This window comes from Somniosus microcephalus, chromosome 8, assembly GCF_052327205.1.
Source record: "Somniosus microcephalus isolate GS21.2 chromosome 8, FLI_Smic_1.0, whole genome shotgun sequence".
Lineage (NCBI taxonomy): Eukaryota > Metazoa > Chordata > Chondrichthyes > Squaliformes > Somniosidae > Somniosus > Somniosus microcephalus.
The window spans coordinates 240,864,647-240,888,415 of record NC_140994.1 but is presented as its reverse complement, the minus strand read 5'-3'; the positions used below and the strand labels follow the sequence as shown (position 1 = coordinate 240,888,415).

At 44.8% G+C, this 23,769-nt stretch overlaps 1 protein-coding gene across 11 annotated transcripts in view; it reads left to right on the top strand.

The window, feature by feature from the left end:
* LOC147114196 (prolyl 4-hydroxylase subunit alpha-2-like) overlaps positions 1-23,769 on the top strand; it is a 153,825-nt gene that overhangs the window by 99,604 nt on the left and 30,452 nt on the right. For 9 of the 11 annotated variants that reach the window (XM_085995859.1, XM_085995857.1, XM_085995855.1 and 6 more), the window contains 4 exons: positions 1,338-1,514; positions 7,586-7,656; positions 15,987-16,086; positions 18,002-18,055. In XM_085995859.1, coding sequence (XP_085851985.1) covers positions 1,338-1,514; positions 7,586-7,656; positions 15,987-16,086; positions 18,002-18,055 — 402 coding nt within the window. Of the gene's footprint in view, positions 1-1,337; positions 1,515-7,338; positions 7,410-7,585; positions 7,657-15,986; positions 16,087-18,001; positions 18,056-23,769 lie in introns of all 11 variants that reach the window. The other 2 variants (XM_085995850.1, XM_085995852.1) reach the window with 1 other exon arrangement.

Below are 23,769 nucleotides of genomic sequence, written 5' to 3'. Positions count from 1 at the left end.
TGGGATGGCAGGAATGACGTATGAGGAGAGATTGCGTCGATTGGGCTTATACCCACTGGAGTTTAGAAGATTGAGAGGGGATCTCATCGAAACCTATAAAATTCTGTCAGGCCTGGACAGACTAGATGCTGGAAGGATGTTCCCGATGGTCGGGGAGTCCAGAACCAGGGGTCATAGTCTAAGGATAAGGGGTAAGCCATTTAGGACTGAAATGAGGAGGAATTTCTTCACCCAGAGAGTGGTGAATCTGTGGAATTCTCTGCCACAGAGGGCGGTGGAGGCCAGTTCATTAAATATATTCAAGAAAGAGTTGGATATATTTCTTAAGGCTAAAGGGATCAAGGGATATGGGGAGAAGGCAGGGACAGGGTACTGAATTTGAATGATCAGCCATGATCTCATTGAATGGCGGAGCAGGCTCGAAGGGCCGAATGGCCTACTCCTGCTCCTATCTTCTATGTTTCTATGGGTATCCCAGCAGACATTGTCTACTTGGCACTTCAGAAAGCATTTGATAAGGTACCTTGAAATCAGTTCCTCTACAAAGCAGAATCTTGTGGGTTCGGTGGGAAGTTGCTGCAGTGGTTTAAGAACTGGCTGCCTTCCCCTAGGCAAAATGTTGTTGTTGATAACTGTGGATCCGTTGGAGGCCGGTTACCAGTGGTGTCCCACAGGGATCGGCGTTAGGGCCATTGCTTTTACTACCTTAATAAATGACCTAGATATAGGTGTTGGAGGAATGGTCTGCAAGTTCGTGGATGCATGGTGTAGTTCTGGAGGATCGGGAGGATGAGACCAGCTGTGCCATCTTGAGGGCTGTTTGACTATTTTCCAATTAAATTGCAGAATTAAGTGGCAGAAGAGTCAGTAAGCAGATGACACAAATTTAAGGTAATTGGCAAAAGAACCAGAGGTGAGATGAGGAGACAATTTTTATACAGCGAGTTGTTATGATTTGGAATGCACTGCCTGAAAAGCTGGTGGAAGCAAATTCAATAATAACATTCAATAGGGAATTGAATAAATACTTGAAGTGCAAAAATTTGCAGGGGAAAGCGCAGGGGAGTGGGACTAATTGGATTGCTCTTTCAAAGAGCTGGCACAGGCACGATGGGCCAAATGGCCTCCTTCTGTGCTGTATCATTGTATGATTCTATTCTATAAAACCACCTTCTGCTATAGGATTTTCCAGCATAGAAGAAGGATAAATCAGTCTCTCGACAACCAGGGCAATCTCGAAATAATCCGGTAAACACATCATTTGAGGAGGGAGAGCATGTCGAAGCCACATTTTATTTTAAAGGGACTTCATTCATTACCTTTTCACTTTCCTGCAGACCACTCGAAGACAAAGAAGGCTGTTCTGCCGTTATCACAACAACAACAACCACCCTCGCTTAATTATCGCCCCTATCAAAGAAGAGGACGAGTGGGACAGTCCTCACATTGTGCGTTACCATGAGGTGTTATCCAATGCAGAAATCAAAAGAATTAAAGAGCTGGCGAAGCCCAGGGTGAGTGAAGAACCCCATTTAATTTCTTAAAGTGCGGCTCCGCGCTGCTTTGTATATCTTGTTGTGATTTATTGTCTGTCACAGCTGTTTGACTGCTTGACCTTTGGGCCTGAATTGTTGAGGGTCTAATCCATTAATAAGATTGGCTCAAGTGGCATCAGTGTTTCTGCCTGAACCCATGAAGAACGCTAGCACATCTCATTTCCAGTGTGCCTATTTTACTGTGACATTAGGACCTTTCTGTGCATGATGCTTTCATCACTTATGCATTCTTATTTATGCATGAATCATCGACTGTGGAAAATATTACAATCAGCTAGTAACATCGGTCATTCGAGCACTGTGAAACTCATTGACCAGCTCGGAACAGTATTATAGAATTGCTGATGTACAAATCCAACTGCTTCTGTGCACCAAATGTAAAATATCCTAGTTCAACACAGTCCAAGAATGTTGGTTTGGATGAAAATGTTTTATTCAGGTCAAATCATAAGTACTCATTTCAACAGCGAATTCCCTGGCCTTCCCCCAACACCTGACATTTTTTAATCAGATCATTGTGCAATTCTGGCCTTCATGCTGCAAGTCTAAGATAGTCATTGTCGTGTATGCCAAAACAGTGGTTAGCACTGTCGCCTCACAGCGCCAGGGACCCGGGTTCGAATCCGGCCTCGGGTGACTGTCTGTGTGGAGTTTGCACATTCTCCCCGTGTTTGCGTGGGTTTCCTCCGGGTGCTCCGGTTTCCTCCCACAGTCCAAAGATGTGCAGGTTAGGTTGATTGGCTATGATAAATTGACCCTTAGTGTTAGGGGGATTAAATACGTGGGGTTACGGGGATAGGGTGGGATATGTGTGCAGGTGCAGGCTCGATGGGCCGAAATGGCCTCTATCTGCACTGTGGGGTTTCTGTGATTGGATCATTTCTTTATCAGTACCTGGTTGGAGGGGAAAGAAGGCCTTAAACTCACCGTGCTTAATTTAAAGAGTTTCCTTTTCAGGTTTGTTGTGCTTGTCCAGCCATATACATTGTTAAGGAAATACTGCTATTTTGCGATAGATTTAGTTGATGCAATCTCGGCCATGGTAATCTCAGCGAAATTCTAAGATAGAGGCAATGAGGGGGAAGCTCTACTACTGTAGAGAAACTCCTGTGCTCCAACCAAGTCTACGTCTCTGCTTTTGCCACACATTTTATTATTCGACTAAAAATAATAAAGAAGCAAAGTATAAATAGAGATAAGGACTGAATATTTGACTGCAAAATAGGCCCTGAATTACCTCTGTGCACCCTACAACAACAACAACAACGGCTTGCATTTATATGGTCACATCTATTTGCAACACCAGATTTCTGATTGGTCCCTTGGAGGACAAGACCAGATTTCTGATTGGTCCCCTTGAAGGGCAAGACACACCCAGCAGTTTATCTGGAATGTGTAATCAAGTAACTCTCTCCCTCCGATCTCCTCTCTCTCTCACCGATCTCCTCTCTCTTCCCCCCTCCTCTCTCTCTCTCCCAAAATATCTCCCACCCTCTAACCCCATTTCACTTAAAGACTACTACACTTGGTCTTGACTCCCCATGTGCAATACCATCAGGTATCACCCAATAATATATTAAATAGCTTGCGTACAAAAATCACTTCCTTTCATGTATCACACTTACGTTCTGTACTTTTCTCCCATCACACGTTATTGATAACACCTCTGTTTTTATAAAACAGTAATTCCTCCAACTCACCATTAGCACTGCCACAAGAGACCTGCCAGTATATATTAATTTTTAATACTTTTATGCTCATTTTCTCCAGATGACTTTCCCTCCTTAGCCAAGGGTCACTAAAGCACCCTAACTGCCATTAACCCTGAGATCAGATAACTCAGCGCATTCCTGGGAGCTTTCTTTTCTGCATAACTTAGTACCTCACCCAGTGATTCATTTACCCTACTAGGGGAAGTTTGTAACCAATTTATAGCACTGTGGCAACTATAGCAGTATTAACCACATCAAGCTGTTAACCACATGTTACAGTCGCTGTACCATTGCTCACCGCCACACAGCTTGCACTGAATGTGCACTGAAGATGTGAGGCCTCCAATTCTGGCCTCTTGCACATCACAGATTTTCATTATTCCATTGGGAGCTCTGGAATGCTTTCCACCTCTCTACTTCTGGCTCCTCCTTTAAGATGCTTCTTAAAACCAACTCTTTTCCCTATCCTAATATCTCCTTATGTGGCTCAGTGTCAAACTTTATTTGATAACGCTCCTGTGAAGCGCCTTGGGATGTTTTACTATGTTAAAGGCGCTATATAACTTCAAGTTGTTGTTGTGCGTGGTTCTTGTCGGTGAATATAGAGATGTGACAAAAATCAGGGATGAGGAAATGCCACTCAGCCTATCAAACCTCATCCTTCTAGGACACAACGCTCCTATCATGGCAGAGTTAAGAGTGGAATACAGATTGGTCTACAAATGGCTCCAATTTTCCAACTATAAGTCACCTCAGGATAGCATTTTTTTTTTAAATAGTACATTGAACCGTTCATTATCCACATAACAAAAGGTCCAACCTATCCCTAGGGACATTACAAACCGTAGGATAATTGAGACTCCCCAAAAGTAAACCAAAGTCCCCAATTCTGGCAAAGGGTCTACAGCTAAATCATTAGCCTCATCGCTTTTCTTTTCCAATGCTGATAGACCTAGTTATGTATTTCCAGCATTTTCTGTTTTCATTTCTCATTTATGCAGGTACAAGAGTGAAGACAATAAAGCGACTATAGCATAAGACGCATGGTATAGTTTTGCTCGCCAATAAAAGAAGTTGGAATCCCAAATAACAAAATAAGCTGTGCAATGAGGTGATGTCCTGTGTAGATTCTGGCTGATAATGGAGATTTAATTGTAATGCCAGGAACCTGTATATGGTAGTTTAACTTTGATAGATGTTGGCAGGTTTCTGGGGCAGATTCAGTCTTTAATGGCCTAGTGTGTTGTGTGCCAGTCCTGGGTGGGAGGGACGTGGGATCCTATTGTCATTGGCAGTGTTGGTGGGAGTATTGGGGGAGCATCACCATCATCATTCTCCGGTTATTAGTGCAGTTTTGTAACTTTATTGACAATTGGACAATATAGGAAAGGCTGAATAGGCTGGGGCTCTTTTCTCTTGAAAAGAGAAGGCTGAGGGGTGACCTGACAGAGGTCTTTAAGATAATGAAAGTGTTCGATAGAGTAGATGTAGAGAAAGCATTTCCACTTGTTGGGGACTCCAAAACTAGAGGTCATCACTAAGGTAGTCACTAATAAATCCAATAGGGAATTCAGGAGAAACTTCTTTACCCAAAGACTGGTTAGAATGTGGAACTCGCTACCACAAGGTGTAGTTGAGGCAAATATCATAGATGCATTTAAGGAGAAGCTAGATAAGCACATGAGGGAGAAAGGAATAGAAGGATATGCTGATAGGGTTAGATGAAGAGGTGTGGGAGGAGGCTCGTGTGGAGCATAAATACTGGCACAGACCTGTTGGGCTGAATAGCCTATTTCTGTGCTGTAAATTGTGCCAAAATCTGCGTAACCATCGCAAACGATCGCGGAATTTCAAGCACAAATTACGTTCAGCGAGACATGCGTCTCCGCGATCTTTTGCGCTAGTTTTTAAAAAATCACGTTAGAAACAGGCCCCGCCCACAAAACTGGCCACGCCCCCAGGGTCAATCAGTCACCATTGGGGGTTTCCGCTAATTGCACTCGTTTGCAGACCTCTAAAATCTGGTTCTTTTGGTCACAGGGACACTAACAGGCACATTTTAAAAGCTTTTGAATGTAATTTTTTTAAATTTACTAAGAAACTGACTACTATACACCAATATAACTGGGAAATGGTTCTGTAAAGTTTTTAAAAGTCGTTTTCAGTCATTTAAAATCGGGTTACTCACAGGTGGTGGATTGACGCTGCAATTAAAAATGCTTTTTTTTGATAAACCCATTTTAATTAAACTGCACCAAGTTACCGCTCTTAACTATATCAAGGAGTATTTTTTAAAGCAATTTTTTTTTTAATTGGATTTTAGAGCGCTGCTCGATTGCGCTGGTTCGTGGCAGAATTTGCGTTCAGCAATATGCAAATAAGTTTGAACGGAAACTCAAGGAAAAAAAAACACTTCTCAAAACAGGCACAATTTTGGGCACAATTTGCACCCGTTTCACCAATTGTGCCCAGAGCAGAAACTGCAGAGGTTTAGATGAAGAGGGGTGGGAGGAGGCTTGTGTGGCGCAAAAGTGTCGGCACAGGCCAATTGTGCCTAATGGCCTGTTTCTGTGCATAGACTCGATGTAACTTGATGTACAGTGGTGTCATTTGAGTTGCAAAAATATAATGTTTTTTGTTCCCTAGATGTGGGTGATGCAGGCAAGGCTATATTTATTGCTAATCCCTGGTTGCCCTGACAAGGTTGTGGTAGGCCTTCTTCTTGAACTGCTGTGGTCCTTGTGGTGATGGTGCTCCCAAAGTGGTATTATGCAGGGAATTCCAGGACGTTGACCAAAAAACAAAGAGTTGGATCATTGCCAATATGTCTGTCTGCTTTCTTGCCTTATTATTGAAGGTCATGGTGATTATTTACAACTGATTGGCTTGCTTGGCCACTTCAGAGGCATTAAGAGTCAGCCATGTGGTGTATGATTGTAGTTATATATAGTCCAAGCAAAATGGGGTGGCAGGTTCCTTTCCCTGAAGGACATTAGTGAACCAGAACTCATCAAGGCTTCTTCAAATGCACCTCCCAAACCTGCAAACTCTACCACCTAGAAGGACAAGGGCAGCGGGCACATGGGAACACCACCACCTCCAAGTTCCCCTCCAAGTCACACACCATCCTGACTTGGAAATATATCGCCGATCCTTCATAGTTGCTGGGTTAAAATCCTGGAACTCCCTCCCTAACAGCACTGTGGGAGCACCGTCACCACATGGACTGCAGCAGTTCAAGAAGGCAGCTCACCACCACCTTCTCAAGGGCAATTGGGGATGGGCAATAAATGCTGGTCCTGCCAGCAACTCCCACATCCCATGAATGAATAAAAATAAAAGCAAATAAAATTGCAGATGCTGGCAATCTGAAACAAAAACAGAAAATGCTGGTAAACACTCAGCACGTCAGTCAGCAACTGTGGAGAGAACAGGTGAGTTTAACAGTGGGTGTACCCCTGAAGCGTTAACTTATCTATCTCTCTACAGATACTGACGTACCTGACATCAGTTGGGTTGGGTTTTAATGACAGCTCAGCAGCTTTGACGGACATCTTACTGGTGCATAAATCTAATGTTGTCATGATGGAACAAATAGTGACTGGCTGGTGCAGCAGAGTGCCAGAAAATCCCGACCCAAAACATGAGGAAAACAGAATCCTCACTCTCTGCCCCTCCTCCCAATGTTTGGTACTTATTATCCATGCGGCAGCTGTTGTTGACAATACCCTTGAGCCAAGTGGTCGGGATGACTTGGATCTTTGTGTTCTGTGCCTTGCTGTTCATGAATGTCATGTTCGGCCAGCAGTGGAGCAGGACGTGATCCAGTGCCAGAACCCACAGCCATTTGATGAGATATGACTAGCTCCATCAGAGCTGTTTCATGAAGCATCTTGGACAAAGCCATTTGTTTGATGACAGTCACTCAATTGAAGGTCATTATGGGACACCCTGGTCAAATGGTGATTAGCACAGGGGTTCACCATAAAACAATCCAAATGTATTCACTTTTCAATCTATTTCTGTTGTGCAAAGAGCCAACTTTACTTTCTGATCTTTCAATCTCACAGTTGGCCCGAGCCACAGTTAGGAACTCAGTCACAGGGACGCTAGAGACAGCGAACTATAGAATCAGTAAGAGGTAAGATGATTGCCGTGGCAACCAAAGCAAACAGGGTTTTTGATTGGCTTCATAGCCCCTTTTAACTGTCTGCTGTCAAATCAAATGGTCAATCAAAAATAAAACCTGGAGGCTTTGCTGGTTGTCTTTGTCTGTGCTTGTCCTGTGATTTATCACATTTTATTTTTTTAACACAGCTGACTCGAGCAACAGTGCGTGACCCTAAAACGGGTGAACTAACTGTAGCCAATTACAGAGTGTCACAAAGGTAAGCTTTGAACAGAAAGCCATGGGGTCTCTGGGTGCCAAACCATATTCTGCTCTTAAAGGCATCTCGAGGGAGAAAAAAAGAGGAATGGCTTGTAATATTCAAACAACTGCATGTGAGGATGTCGAGGTGGAAATCTTAATATTAGTGCAAAAGCTTCTTGCAAATAATCTGTTTGAAACTGACACTGTTTCAGTAGCATTCAGGGCCATGTTATTTCTTTTCCATGGTTGTGCAGGCTTCACACATCCAGACACACACACACTGTTCTTGTAAAATCTGGTGTATAGGTCACACTTCGATGTATCTTTTAACGTCCTTAAACCATTGTGGAATAGAATAACAGCACAGAAATGAACCATTCAGCCCAATAAGTGTGTACCAGCGTCTTTCTCCACATGAGCCTTCTCTTGCTCGATCCCCAAACCCTTTAATGTTCCTCTTTCTCAAACAACTATGAGATGTCACACAACACCAGGTTATAGTCCAACAGCTTTATTTGAAATCACAAGCTTTCGGAGCGCTGCTCCTTCGTCAGGTGACTTCACCTGACGAAGGAGCAGCGCTCCGAAAGCTTGTGATTTCAAATAAAGCTGTTGGACTATAACCTGGTGTTGTGTGACTTCTTACATTTGTCCACCCCAGTCCAACCGGCATCTCCACACCATGGCTACTATCAAACAACTATGTAAATTCCCTTTTAACATAATTTATGGACCCTACTTCAACAGGTTTGTGACACGGAATTCCACATTCTAAACACCCTCTGTTTAAAGATTTTTTTCTAATGCTCCTTTTGTGATTTATCTGTTTCCCTAGGGTTGTCATTTATTGTAACAAGAACATGATTTCTTTATGGGTTTCCATAATTGGAGGGTTTTAATTAATTGGTTTTCCTCATTTTATTGAAATGGATCTAATATTTTAATACTAAACACCATTTTTACATTGCTTGATGTTTGGGCCAGTACTCGAATGTTTTACTGCCAGCCTTGGCTATTCAAATTTACCAATTGTCATTGGGCGAGCTTCATCAGTTCCCACTTTGCCTGGCAGAGTTATCACTGAGTGATTCTAAGGAAGGGCATTTTCCAGTCACAATTCTACAAAGATCAAAGAGGTGCCTGTGGCCCCAGACTCGGTGATTCCCCAACCGGAGGCAAAGTGCGGCAACAGCAATGAAAGGGAAAATGGGGAGATTTTGTTGAGAAATGTAAGCTGGCGTCTAAGGCAGGTAGTGCGGAATACCATTAAAGTTCAGAGAAGTAGGAGCAGAAGATGAGATAAGTTGAGAAGTTGTTGTTAGATGACGGGTAGAGGCTTTGAAAGAAAGGACAGACTGAGAGTTAAAGAGTTCCACATTTTTGAGGTACTGGGGATGATTTAGAGTGAGTGTGCAATGAGTGTGACAGAACAGGTAGGATATTGGCATAAATATGTCAGCTTTAAGGTGGCAGATTTATTCAAAAAATATATTTTTGATTAAATCTGTCATTTTAAAGCTTACATATTTACGCCAATGTTGGTTGGCAACCAGAGGACACAGATTTAAAATAATTGTCAAAAGAACCAGCTGGGAGATGAGGAGATTTTTTTTTTTACGCAGCGAGTTGTTATGATCTGGAATGCACTGCCTGAAATTGTGTGGTGGAAACGGGTTCAATAGTAACTTTCAAAAAGGAATTGGAGAAATACTGGAAAAGGAAAATTTTACAGGGCTATGGGGAAAGAGCAGGGGAGTGGGACTAATTGGATAGCTCTACCAAAGAGTCTGCACAAGCAGGTAGGGCCGAATGGCCTTCTTCTCTGTGGTGTATGTTTCTATGTTTTTCTGGTGTGATAAATGATGTATTTAGCCCGCATGACTCAAAAGCTTTTAGCTCACTGAATTCCAAATAGATCTTGTGATGTCTTGGCAAATCTTGAGAAGTGGCCTTTATGATTTACAGAGAGAGAAGGATTGCCAGGTGCAAGCTGACCATTGTCAAGATCAACAGTAGATGGCAACATAAAGCTGTTCAGACGTCTGAATTTTCTTTTGCAGGCGCGATGCCTTTCTGCTGTTAAATATTGGATTAGTTAGTAGACGTAAGTGCCGATGAGTGGAGTGCCGATTTTCCAACATGTGCTGCCCGCGGGTGAGCGTGTGTGCCACCAGCATAAACCCAGAGAATGACCTCCTCAGGCATTGATACCCAGCTAACTCGGGCCAAGTCTCACGTGCAGCTGTAAATTCTGCGCAGTTCAGCTGTCCACTCACACTAGCTGTTCTGAGCCTGCAGTCTGAGCTTACCCAGTTAGTGAGGAGTTACAGGCTGCGCTGTGGACTCGTGCCCACCAGGAACAGCAACAACAACTTGTATTTATATAGCGCCTTTAAGGTTGTAAAACGTCCCAATTCGCTTCACAGGAGTATTATAAGACAAAAAATTTGCCAGATAAGGAGAAATTAGGGCAGATGACCAAACGCTTGGCCAAAGAGGTAGGTTTTAAGGAGCGTCTTAAAGGATGAAAGAGAAGAGGAGAGGTTGAGGGAGGGAATTCCAGAGCTTAGGGCCTCAGAAACAGAAGCTACCAGTGGTTGAGCGATTATAATCAGGGATGCTCGAGAGGGCAGAATCGGAGGAGCGCAGATATCTCGGGGTGGGGGAGCGGTGGGCGGTTGTGAGGCTGGAGGAGGTTACAGAGATAGGATGGGGCGAGGCTATGGAGGGATTTAAAAACAAGGATGAGAATTTTGAAATCGAAGCTTTGCTTCACCGGGAGCCAATGTAGGTCAGCGAGCACAGGGGTGATGTGCGAATGGGACCTGGTGCGAGTTAGGAACTGGACTAAAGGGTATTTTTTTTAAGGAAACCATTAGTGAGGAAAGACTTTTATTCTCTCTCTCTGACATGGATTTGAGTGGATGAAAGAAAAGAATGGTGTTGAGTGCACTATGCTTCTCTCTCCTCCTGAAATTCGAATTTGATGCCAGTTTTTCTACTTCATGAAAAGCTTTAGGAGGTTACCAAGGACTTTCCTGCATTAATGGGGCACCATCTTATCAGATATTAGGGCCAACATTTTTTAAATTTAGAAACGTAGGTAGATGGCCAGTGCTCAGTGTATAGGACGCTACCAAGGTTGAAATGAGTGGATAGGAAGCCAAAGTAAATCGGGAATTAGTGATTAGTTTGACACCAAGCTTGAGTTTGGTGATAGAAGCCCCTGAAGGCTCTGTTGCTTAAGCCATTGAGTGGCTAATCCATACAGACTGGCATTGCCCTGGTCCTTGCTAACTTCGTGGCAGTACCATTGGTCTCCACACCTTGGGTTAGGGAGCAGGAACTTGGCCAGGGTTTCCATCCGGTGCAAGTGTGGCTGTCTAAACACCTGGTGAGCACAGGATCCGCAGCGATGGCTCCCATAGTCCAATAGCCCACCTACACTCGCTGCCTGGGCTCAGGTGGAGAGTGACCACTTGGACAAGGTATCGGAGAGCAAGCAACATCCGTGGAATTGTACCTTGATGACATCTTCAGGTGAGGCGGAGTGAAGGGAGAAAATCTGATACAAAATGAAGGGGAAAAGTCTTGAAGTCGGAAGAACAGGGATAAGTGATGGAGTTAAGGCATTCCGCAGTGTAGCATTTGTGGGAAAGAATGGCTTAATTTCCATGTTGAGAATGTAGGGAGAAGGAAGAGTGTGTAGCTTGGAACAATGAAAAGTTCGTAGGTTAAAGGACCACAGCCATATCAATAGAAATACACAAGAAAGATTGGAGACGAGGGATGAGGGAGAGATTTCATGTCACATGACTAGCTTTTTCCTGTCTCCTGAAGATTTATGGGCTTAATGGCGAGTGGTTTGTTTGAAAACACAAAATGTAATGATGCTAGCCACAGTGAGACACATGTCACTTGCACGTAACATTTGTGTGATAACAATGGCACAGGACATTCCTGTTGCCCCCCTCACCCCCGTTAAAAATGTCTCCCCAAATGAAAGCTATACAGATGCGCAGTGGGGCTGCTCAGTGTCTGAAAGAGAAAAATAGATTCATGTTTTCGGTGAGAACCTTCAGCGCCTGATGAAAGGGCATGAACCCATCTTAATTGATGGCATTAAACAGTGGTAGGCACATTGGCAGGCACTAAAAGGCTTGGCACTTTTGTTTTTTGAACACCTTATTGTTTGCTACTGAAACAATGGGCTCTCAATTCAATCTGAAACTCTTTATCAACTTGCCTCCTCTTTCCTGATCTTTGATACCAATCTGTCCATGGCGGAGCTTTCTGAAATTAAACAAAAGAATCATAAAGTTGGACCAAATAAATTGTTGGCTTCAAATTAAAATGTGTAGTAGTCTGTCACTATCAGTGTGTCAGTGTGGTCCTGTCTGTCACTATCAGTGTGTCACTGTGGTTCACTCTGTCACTATCAGTGTGTCACTGCGGTCCAGTCTGTCACTATCAGTGTGTCACTGTACACCAGTCTGTCACTATCAGTGTGTCACTGTGGTTCACTCTGTCACTATCAGTGTGTCACTGTGGTCCTGTCTGTCACTATCAGTGTGTCACTGTGGTTCACTCTGTCACTATCAGTGTGTCACAGCGGTTCACTATGTCACTATCAGTGTGTCACTGCGGTTCACTATGTCACTATCAGTGTGTCATTGTGTTCCAGTCTGTTACTATCAGTGTGTCACTGTGGTCCAGGCTGTCACTATCAGTGTATCACTGTGGTCCAGTCTGTCACTATCAGTGTGTCACTGAGGTCCAGTCTGTCACTATCAGTGTGTCATTGTGGTCCAGTCTGTCACTATCAGTGCGTCACTGTGGTCCAGGCTGTCACTATCAGTGTATCACTGTGGTCCAGTCTGTCACTATAAGTGTGTCATTGTGGTCCAGTCTGTCACTATCAGTGTGTCACTGTACACCAGTCTGTCACTATCAGTGTGTCACTGTGGTCCAGTCTGTCACTATCAGTGTGTCATTGTGATCCAGTCTGCCACTATCAGTGTGTCACTGTATACCAGTCTGTCACTATCAGTGTGTCACTGTATGCCAGTCTGTCACTATCAGTGTGTCACTGTGGTCTAGTCTGTCACTATCAGTGTGTCACTGTGGTCCAGTCTGTCACTATCAGTGTGTCACTGTGGTCCAGGCTGTCACTATCAGTGTGTCACTGTGGTCCAGTCTGTCACTATCAGTGTGTCACTGTGGTCTAGTCTGTCACTATCAGTGTCTCACTGTGGTCCAGGCTGTCACTATCAGTGTGTCACTGTGGTCCAGTCTGTCACGATCAGTGTGTCACTGTGGTCCAGTCTGTCACTATCAGTGTGTCACTGTGGTCCAGTCTGTCACTATCAGTGTGTCACTGTGGTCCAGGCTGTCACTATCAGTGTGTCACTGAGGTCCAGTCTGTCACTATCAGTGTATCACTGTGATCCAATCTGTCACTATCAGTGTGTCACTGTGGTCCAGTCTGTCACTATCAGTGTGTAATTGTGTTCCAGTCTGTCACTATCAGTGTGTCACTGTGATCCAATCTGTCACTATCAGTGTGTCATTGTGGTCCAGTCTGTCACTATCAGTGTGTCACTGTGGTCCAGTCTGTCACTATCAGTGTGTCACTGTGATCCAGTCTGTCACTATCAGTGTGTCACTGTGATCCAGTCTGTCACTATCAGTGTGTCACTGTGATCCAGTCTGTCACTATCAGTGTATCACTGTGATCCAATCTGTCACTATCAGTGTGTCACTGTGGTCCAGTCTGTCACTATCAGTGTATAATTGTGTTCCAGTCTGTCACTATCAGTGTGTCACTGTGATCCAATCTGTCACTATCAGTGTGTCATTGTGGTCCAGTCTGTCACTATCAGTGTGTCACTGTGGTCCAGTCTGTCACTATCAGTGTGTCACTGTGATCCAGTCTGTCACTATCAGTGTGTCACTGTGGTCCAGTCTGTCACTATCAGTGTGTCACTGTGATCCAGTCTGTCACTATCAGTGTGTCACTGTGATCCAGTCTGTCACTATCAGTGTATCACTGTGATCCAATCTGTCACTATCAGTGTGTCACTGTGATCCAATCTGTCACTATCAGTGTGTAATTGTGTTCCAGTCTGTCACTATCAGTGTGTCACTGTATACCAGTCTGTCACTATCAGTGTGTCATTGTATACCAGTCTGTCACTATCAGTGTGTCACTGTGGTCCAGTCTGTCACTATCAGTGTGTCATTGTATACCAGTCTGTCACTATCAGTGTGTCACTGTGGTCCAGTCTGTCACTATCAGTGTGTCATTGTATACCAGTCTGTCACTATCAGTGTGTCACTGTGGTCCAGTCTGTCACTATCAGTGTATCACTGTGGTCCAGTCTGTCACTATCAGTGTGTCACTGTATACCAGTCTGTCACTATCAGTGTATCACTGTGGTCCAGTCTGTCACTATCAGTGTCTCACTGTGGTCCAGTCTGTCACTATCAGTGTCTCACTGTGGTCTAGTCTGTCACTATCAGTGTGTCACTGTGGTCCAGTCTGTCACTATCAGTGTCTCACTGTGGTCCAGTCTGTTACTATCAGTGTCTCACTGTGGTCCAGTCTGTCACTATCAGTGTCTCACTGTGGTCCAGTCTGTCACCAGCAGTGTCTCACTGTGGTCCAGTCTGTCACTATCAGTGTCTCACTGTGGTCCAGTCTGTCACTATCAGTGTCTCACTGTGGTCCAGTCTGTCACTATCAGTTTGTCACTGTGGTCCAGTCTGTCACTATCAGTGTGTCATTGTATACCAGTCTGTCACTATCAGTGTATCACTGTGGTCCAGTCTGTCACTATCAGTGTCTCACTGTGGTCCAGTCTGTCACTATCAGTGTGTCATTGTATACCAGTCTGTCACTATCAGTGTGTCACTGTGGTCCAGTCTGTCACTATCAGTGTCTCACTGTGGTCCAGTCTGTCACTATCAGTGTGTCACTGTGGTCCAGTCTGCCACTATCAGTGTCTCACTGTGGTCCAGTCTGTCACTATCAGTGTGTCACTGTGGTCCAGTCTGTCACTATCAGTGTGTCACTGTGGTCCAGTCTGTCCCTATCAGTGTGTCACTGTGGTCCAGTCTGTCACTATCAGTGTGTCACTGTGGTCCAGTCTGTCACTATCAGTGTCTCACTGTGGTCCAGTCTGTCACTATCAGTGTGTCACTGTGGTCCAGTCTGTCACTATCAGTGTGTCACTGTGGTCCAGTCTGTCCCTATCAGTGTGTCACTGTGGTCCAGTCTGTCACTATCAGTGTGTCACTGTGGTCCAGTCTGTCACTATCAGTGTCTCACTGTGGTCCAGTCTGTCACTATCAGTATCTCACTGTGGTCCAGTCTGTCACTATCAGTGTCTCACTGTGGTCCAGTCTGTCACTATCAGTGTCTCACTGTGGTCCAGTCTGTCACTATCAGTGTCTCACTGTGGTCCAGTCTGTCACTATCAGTTTGTCACTGTGGTCCAGTCTGTCACTATCAGTGTGTCATTGTATACCAGTCTGTCACTATCAGTGTATCACTGTGGTCCAGTCTGTCACTATCAGTGTGTCATTGTATACCAGTCTGTCACTATCAGTGTGTCACTGTGGTCCAGTCTGTCACTATCAGTGTCTCACTGTGGTCCAGTCTGTCACTATCAGTGTGTCACTGTGGTCCAGTCTGTCACTATCAGTGTGTCACTGTGGTCCAGTCTGTCCCTATCAGTGTGTCACTGTGGTCCAGTCTGTCACTATCAGTGTGTCACTGTGGTCCAGTCTGTCACTATCAGTGTATCACTGTGGTCCAGTCTGTCACTATCAGTGTGTCACTGTGGTCCAGTCTGTCACTATCAGTGTCTCACTGTGGTCCAGTCTGTCACTATCAGTGTGTCATTGTATACCAGTCTGTCACTATCAGTGTGTCACTGTGGTCCAGTCTGTCTCTATACCAGTCTCTTCCTTTTTAAGTGCTTTTTGTTTGTGCACTGTTGCATCTTATTCCGCTCAAAGGTTACATTACCAGTCAGGATTCCCCTGTATGTTTTTATGAGTGGGAAATCACTATACCATATGAAGCCTGACCTTATGAGGGTGGGGGTAATTTAAAAAAAAAATCAACAATCTGTCTGGTCCAACTTTGGTGTGCGGATTCTTGAGCCCAACAGCAGAATGCCAGTTATGCACTGTTGCTATATCAGCATGTCCATTGTCTTCTCCATTATTGGATCTTGGTTCATTCCAGTTTTGGCTATGCACAGTCTCCAAGTTGGATGCATCTCCGAGTTGTGTTGTGTTTTGTTTAGTTTTGTTTTGTATGTTACTTCCTGCCTGTAGCGCGTGGTTGGACGATGACGAAGATGCTGTTGTGAATCGAGTCAACCGGCGAATAGGGGACATCACGGGCCTGGAAATGGAGACTGCCGAGTTACTTCAGGTACTCAATTCAAACCTCTGAAACTGCAGTGTAAGGAGGGGCAAGGATTTGGAGACGATGGCCTAGAAAATCGTCTAGGCCCATTTATGGGTCTGAGCTGGCCAGCGCGCTAGGAGCACGCACCAGACGCTGAAGGCCCGAGGCTCGCCCAAAGCTAGGAGAACAGGAGAAGGGCTAGCGTGGGCCGGCAGCCGCCCACAGTTGTGCTGTGGAGCAGGTAGGCGCACTCCTGCTCCTCCTGATTTCACGTGAGGGTAAGTATATAAAAATAAACATACCTTTTTTTGTTAGTGGCCGCTGGGTAGGCTGCAACAAACGCAGTAACTCCTGAGTGACTCGTGTGCGCTCAGTGCTGACCAATTTAGGAGGGGGTCCTGAAACTAGGCCACTCATTAACATATGAAAAGGGCTCAGTGCCTGTTTTGGGTGGCCGCCATGAACGCCTGAATATCATGTACAAAATCATAGTCATGTGCGTGCCATGTGAATTAAGACGGTCATTATCATTATCAAGAATCATCAGCTACTCCAACAGAACTTTAGATATTTGTGACGTTTTGAATGCCAGTTGTGGGTATTTTTGCACGGCAGTATTACAGTTGGTCAGTTCACGTCCTGAGGGAGACAGAAGAAACTTTTGCGGTTTTCTCTCCTTAGCTTTTTATTTTTCCTTCCACTTTTCCAGAAGTTGGTAACTTGTGCCCGGGTAGAATTCCACAAGGGGGCTGGTATTCATCTGGTATCTCGCCCAGACGTGATGACTGACAAAGGAACCAGAGGCAACAGGAGGAAAAACATTTTTACGCAGCGAGATATCATGATCTGGAATGCACTGCCTGAAAGGGTGGTGGAAGCAGATTCAATAATAACTTTCAAAAGGGAATTGGATTAATGCTCAAAGGGGGAGAATTTGCTGGTCTGTGGGGAAAGGGCAGGGAAGTGGGACTAATTAGCTATCACTTTCGGAGAGCCGGCACAGGCATAAAGGGCCGAATGGCCTCCTTCTATGCTGCAGCATTCTATGATCACCAGACTGTTCGGTTCAGGTTGGGTATCCCAGCCCAGGATGATCCTGACCTTGCCTGGCATCCACACATGTCACGCTTTGCAGCAGCGATTGCTGGGTAGTGAGCACAAAACCAGGGAAACCTGGCCGATTAACATAGAGAGGAAAGAAACCTTCGAGGCGTGTCACTAACTGTTGAGAGCGCAACAAAAGCTCTCGTGAGAATATGTGATCGCCATTCCCTCAGTCCAAAAGAAGTTATTTTATGTAGCTGAGGTCGTTTTAATGCTTTCAAGATAAGATGCTGGAAAGCTGCTTGTCCTCTGAATACGTGAAGGGGTTGAAGCAGCAGCAGTTGAGACGAGAGTCGCGGCGCAATAGTGTTTGGCACTCTACAGGTAACCAAACTTGTTCATGCAACCTTGAATGGCAATTGTCTCCACCGCAGGTATCATCCTGACATGAGACATTCCCACAGATAGAAGACATTCCCATGTCGAATCATTCAGCACTTAACGAGGCCATTTGGCCCATCGTGCCTGTGCTGGCTCTTTGAAAGAGGTTGGCTTTGTGGCACGTAGGTCGGCTTTCTCATTTTATCCTCCAATATTCAACACATCCAAAAAGAAATTGACGGAAACCCCACACGCCACCTTTTCAAATGTTTTTTGTCATCAAAGGGTTAAATGGGGGGCGCACCTGACTGCATCATGAGTGAAGCCAACCACAGGATCGACGAGCGTCACCTAGAATTAGTTCAATGTTTGTTGTGCGGTCGGAAAGGCGCCTGTTTTGTGGTGTGATATTCGCACCACAGCTGAGACGTGCTGCTGTGCAAGCTGCCAGCTACGTCCCTTCTGAGCACTCGGAAGCTCATCCGCCTCTCACGAGTTTGTTTCTCTGTTGCAGGTGGCAAATTATGGAGTAGGAGGACAGTACGAGCCTCATTTCGATTTCTCCAGAGTAAGTGGCGATAATACCCATTCAGAGCTTGACTCAAAACGTTTCCAGCAGATGTCTGCACTGGAGTGCAGCAGTTCAGACTCTGGCACCTTCGGCCATGGATTGAAGTCACACCACGACCCAAAATTGATAACTCGGCTCATAATGCATGACCTTTTCAAAATCTGAACAATGGTTAAAATGTGGGACTAAAAGTAACCCTTGCCCCTTTTAAACCAAGAGAAGCAATTTGTTGAAACTGGATGCCGCTGTTGGTAAAATGGTGAAACCCATTATGTTCAAACCGCATGTAAGCATTGATTCAACTAATGACTATTATTCTACACTATCCTTTGACCATATTCACACAACGTCCATTTATCCTGCACTAACCTCTCACGTTATCACTGGTGCCATGGCTTAAACCTCCAAATTCTCTTATTAGCCCAGTTTCGGGTCGCCAACCCTCCGGAATTGCCCTGGAGTCTCCAGGAATTGAAGACTAATCTCCGGGACACTGTCGCGAGCATCACCCGGGAGAAAACCAATAGGGGGATATTTTTTTAATTGTATTTTTTTTTTCATTTTCTTTCAACACTTTTATTTATTAGTTATAACATTTTTAGAGACAGAGAGAAAAAGACGTTTAACTGGGCGGGGAGGTTGGAGGCGTGAAACCGCGAGGAATACATCCAACCAGAGTTGGTAACCCTAGCCCTTGCAGTACATGGTTTGTCACTCTGAGCTTTCCTCTCACTGCTCCAGAGCTATGGCCTGTCACTCTGATCTCAGTGTGCCCTTTGATTTTGTATTCATTGAGAGTTTGGGGAATAGTCCTCCACCAACAGGAAATAAATCAACGCTCTTCCACCTGTAATTTATTTGGTAAGAGCTTTGGTCTCCTTACCTAAGAAAGGATATACTTGCCATAGAGGGAGTGCAGCGAATGTTCACCAGACTGATTCCTGGGATGGCAGGACTGTCGTATGAGGAGAGATTGGGTCGACTAGGCCTGTATTCACTCGAGTTTAGAAGAATGAGAGGGGATCTCATTGAAACGTATAAAATTCTGACAGGGCTAGACAGACTGGATGCAGGGAGGATGTTTCCCCCGGCTGGGGCGTCTAGAATGAGGCGTCACAGCCTCAGGATACCGGGTAGGACATTTAAGATTGAGATGAGAAATGTCTTCACTCAGAGGGTGGTGAACATGTGGCATTCTCTACCACAGAAAGCTGTGGAGGCCAAGTCACTGAATATATTTAAGAAGGAGATAGATAGATTTCTAGACACAAAAGGCATCAAGGGGTATGGGGAGAGAGCAGGAATATGGTATTGAGATAGAGGATCAGCCATGATCTCATTGAATGGCAGAGCAGGCTCGAAGGGCCGAATGGCCTACTCCTGCTCCTATGTTTCTATGTTAAGAGCTCACATGCCTAATGTATGGACCACCTCGTTTCATTGTTTGTCTTGTCACAGTGCCATCTGGTTTTTTTTTAATAGTAGAATTTATCATTACTTAAGCATTTCAACAAAATATCTAGCTGTGGTGATCCAGGGAGAATTGAGGACCCTCATATATTCTCTCATGTTAGTCCTTGCTAGCTTACCCAACACACTGGCACTGTGTGTTTCCTGGAAACTTTCTTCTATATGTTTCTGTTTGGCCAGCTGAGCTTGGGTTCACAAACTTGGAGCTCTTCTTCTGGGCGTGATAGTTGTTGAGTTTGGACATGTTCCCGAAACTCCGCTGGTTCCTCCTGTCTGTGGAACTTGAAGACGTGAAAAAGCTGCTCCGTGTTACTACAGATGTTCTTGCCACTTTTTACTGCTAGACATAGTGAATAGGCACAGAAAAAAAGAAAATATTTTCGGGGGATAAAAATACATTTTTGTGAAAGATGGAATTGATGATTAGAAATACTGTTTAGATCAACTTACAGAAGTGAAGTGTGAATATTGTTTTCACAAAAGTGAGCTGAAGGCTAAATATCTACGAAGTGTTCTGTTCGACAGGGGATTTGAATCCCTGTACTCACACACATCTTAACATGCTCTGGCAAAATTCCTCGGTGGTGCATTGTACCACATTTGTTAATAACTGTGTTAAAATGGAATACAAAAAAATTTTACACAAACGCATTAAAGTGGTGCATTACCAGAGGGAATTAAAGCCCTATCTTGGCTTTGAATAATGGTGCTTATAGTGATCAAGTACGCAGGAACTGACTCACATCACTTCTACATTAAAGTGGCTTAATAAATAAAGTGCAAGTTGGGCTCCCAATCAATTTTTTATGGCAGCAGCACGTGTTAAACAATTAATTTATCTTTCATTGTGCAATCATTGGCAAAGGATTTTAAGATAGCTCAGTCTCGCTTTACACTTGGAATGAGTGCTGTATACACAAATATGTCAAACTTGGATGGTATCCCTTTTCTTAACTTAAAATAAAAATGACCTAAGGCACCTTTACATTTAATAGTGGTTTCAAAGGTGGGACAACACAGCAGCACCTGGGAACCCTGATATTCTCGCGATCCCTGGCCCCGAGCTCCACTCGCGATCCACTAGTCACTAGATCACTAGTCTAGTGGAGAAGTGTAGTCTTGACGACAGAGACGTCTGGGAATTTGGGAGCTAAGTTAAGTAAAGAGATAGTGCTCACTGAGAACAAAGAACAGGCATGGTCGGGGGATGGGCAGTGGGCTCAATCAGCTCCAATGGACGGGCCACATTGTCCGCATGCCCGATACGAGACTCCCAAAACAAGCGCTCTACTCGGAGCTCTGGCACAGCAAGAGAGCCCCAGATGGGCAGAGGAAACGCTTCAGGGACATCCTCAAAGCCTCCTTGAAAACGTGTAACATCTCCACCGACACCTGGGAATCCCTGGCCCAAGACCGCACAAAGTGGAGGAGAAGCATCCGGGAAGGCGCCGAACACCTCGAGTCTCTTCGCCGGGAGCAAGCAGAAGCCAAATGCAGGCAGCGCAAGGAGCGCATGTCAACCCAAGCACCCCACCCACTCGCCCCTTCAACCACCGTCTGCCCCACCTGTGACAGAGACTGTAGGTCCCACATTGGACTCATCAGTCACCTGCAAACTCATTTTTAATGCGGAAGCAAGTCATCCTCGGCTCCGAGGGACTGCCTAAGAAGAAGAAGACCTGGGAACCCACCATGCAGTGGGTTTTGCTGAGGGCATGTGTTGGATTCACGGATATCAGGCACCTCTTTCTATTCGCCCTTCAATAGGATGTCAGAGCAACACAGGGACATTAATGTCTTGAAATTAAACCCTTGAGATGAAGGCAAACATTTTAAATGATTTGTTTGTACCTGTCCAGTAGTTTTTGGTGATTTCTTTACTTGGACCCCTAAATCTCTCTGCTCCTCCACAGTTCCTAGCCTCTCGCCATTTAGAAAATACTCTGATCTATCTTTCTTGGGTCCAAAGTGGATGACTTCACACTTCCCCACGTCGAACTCCAACTGCCACAGTTTTGCCCACATTATTCTATCGACGTCCCTTTGCACCTTTCTGCTCCCATCTACACTACTTATTGTGCTGCCTAACTTAGTGTCGACAGCAAACTTAGATGTACAGCTCTCTATTCCTTCATTGGTAGGAGGAGGCTTGTGCATACACTGGCATGGACCAGTTGGGCCGAATGGCCTGTTTCTGTGCTATAAACGCTCTGTAATTCTATGTAATCGAAAGCACACAGAGAGGCAGTTGGAGGTCCCAGGTATCTGCTTGGCCTCTGCTCTCCTGGAACCCCATCAGCAAAGTAAAAAGTGCCAGTGGTATCCGAATAAGCCGCAGGTCCTGACAGCCCTTGAAGTTTTCAATAACCTTGGTGCTTGGTCACTTTGTGAAGCCAGAGTGATCACGGATCTGTGGGGTCGATCTGTAAGAGTAAACTTCAGAATAAGCGACCTCAGATTAGTGGGATCAGCAAGAAGAGAACGTGAAGCGACAAGTCCCAGAAGAGCAGTGATGGAAAGAGAAGCCATTGAATAACATGCCGTACAAACAATCACGGCCAGGAAAAGACCCGCTGGTCCATCCAACCTGTCCCACACAGTTGCAATGCCTTGTGCATCGCAATATATACACTCTACCCGAAACCATGTGATCTCCTGAGCGAGGCAACAAACCAGACAAAAGCACAGGCCAATTTGGAGGGGGAAATCTAGTACATTCCTCTCTGACCCCCTTAGGCGACCGAAACTGGTCCAGGCGATCACTCTGATCCCTGATGATGCTCTGCAGTACCTACACTTTCTACTATGTGATCTACGCCCCAGCCAGAAACAGGACCAGCTCTCGCTTGAAGGAATTCAGTGAATTAGCATCCACCGCACAAGCCGACAGCCTGTTCCACATGCCCACTGTTGTCTGGGAAATACATGTATGAGCAGAGTGAGAGAGTGAAATGAGGGGGCTTGTGTGAGCAGAGTGTGTGAGTCAGAAGAGCTCAGAATGGATAAGCCCTGTGGGAATTGGGTCAGAAGGAATGGGAGTAAAGGCCATTAGTTGACTCAGTAAATGTTTACTTGCAGCTCAGTTTTAATGGATTTCACCATCACTTATATCCAGTTTCAACAACAGCTCCTTTCTGTGTAAAAAAGGGATGATCTCATATCTTCACTATTGAGCCTTTCATGAAACCTCTTCACTTGGATCTCCTACAATGGAAAAAGCTAAAGTAGCAGATGTGTGTCTGTTGAGCACAAGTTGTGTTTACTCTGGTCAACAGCTGGGCAGGGAGAAACCTGGGAATTATTACATTCTTTAAATAATTGGAGAAGAAAGAGGTTAAACCACAATATCCTTAAAAAGGCAAATGAAAAGAAAGATGACCATCAATTTGAGTTTGTCATCTAGTTAGGATTTTGCCTATTTGTATTGTTTAATGCAGCCAGTAGTTCCTAGAGGCAGAAACCTATCAGCTTTCTTACTAAGAGAGCCATTTTATTGCCCAATTCCTTGCATCTGCGGTATTGAAAGTAAGAGACAATAATATGCACTAATCCTTGTAATCGCTTCCAACCACCTCCTAGCCATATGGAGCAAATCGGACTCTGCTTGGCGTCTTCAAGTCTTAACACCTCTTGATAGTGAATGAAGTGTTCAGTGGTCCACAATGAGCTTTATATCAAGTTTATCAGAATTTTGTGCTACCCAGGTCTTCTTTCAGACTTATTATAGTACTTAAAATGATAGCCATCAAGATACTTGAATGACATCTATAGTGCAATAATACCCAACCCCCAACAAAAACAGCCCCACTGGTCTCTTGTGTGGCACCTTTTGCAATATTTGGTGCACTGTGCTTTCAAATATACCTGCTACTTCCGTATTCGATCATACCCGGCTGGAATCTGCTGCTGATTGATTCGGCAGGAACCCAACGGTTTACAAGTGCCGACTCCTCCAAATAATTTCTGGATGCCTCTCATCAAACTGACCTGCGAATGTATTTTGAATCTCCTGTTTGAATGGAGTCTGCCATGTCCCACCTTTACAAGGTCCCCTTTTCAACAGTCTTAATGATAGGCTTCGGTGCTGTATCACATTTCATCCATTGTTGCACATTAAGGTGAGAGATGTAATGGCCTAAAAATTGCGGTCCACGGCATATGCCGCCGACCTGCAAAAAGAATACGCACCTACCTGATGGCGGCCCTCCTACGTAAACTTGCGATCTGACGCTGCGTGCTTG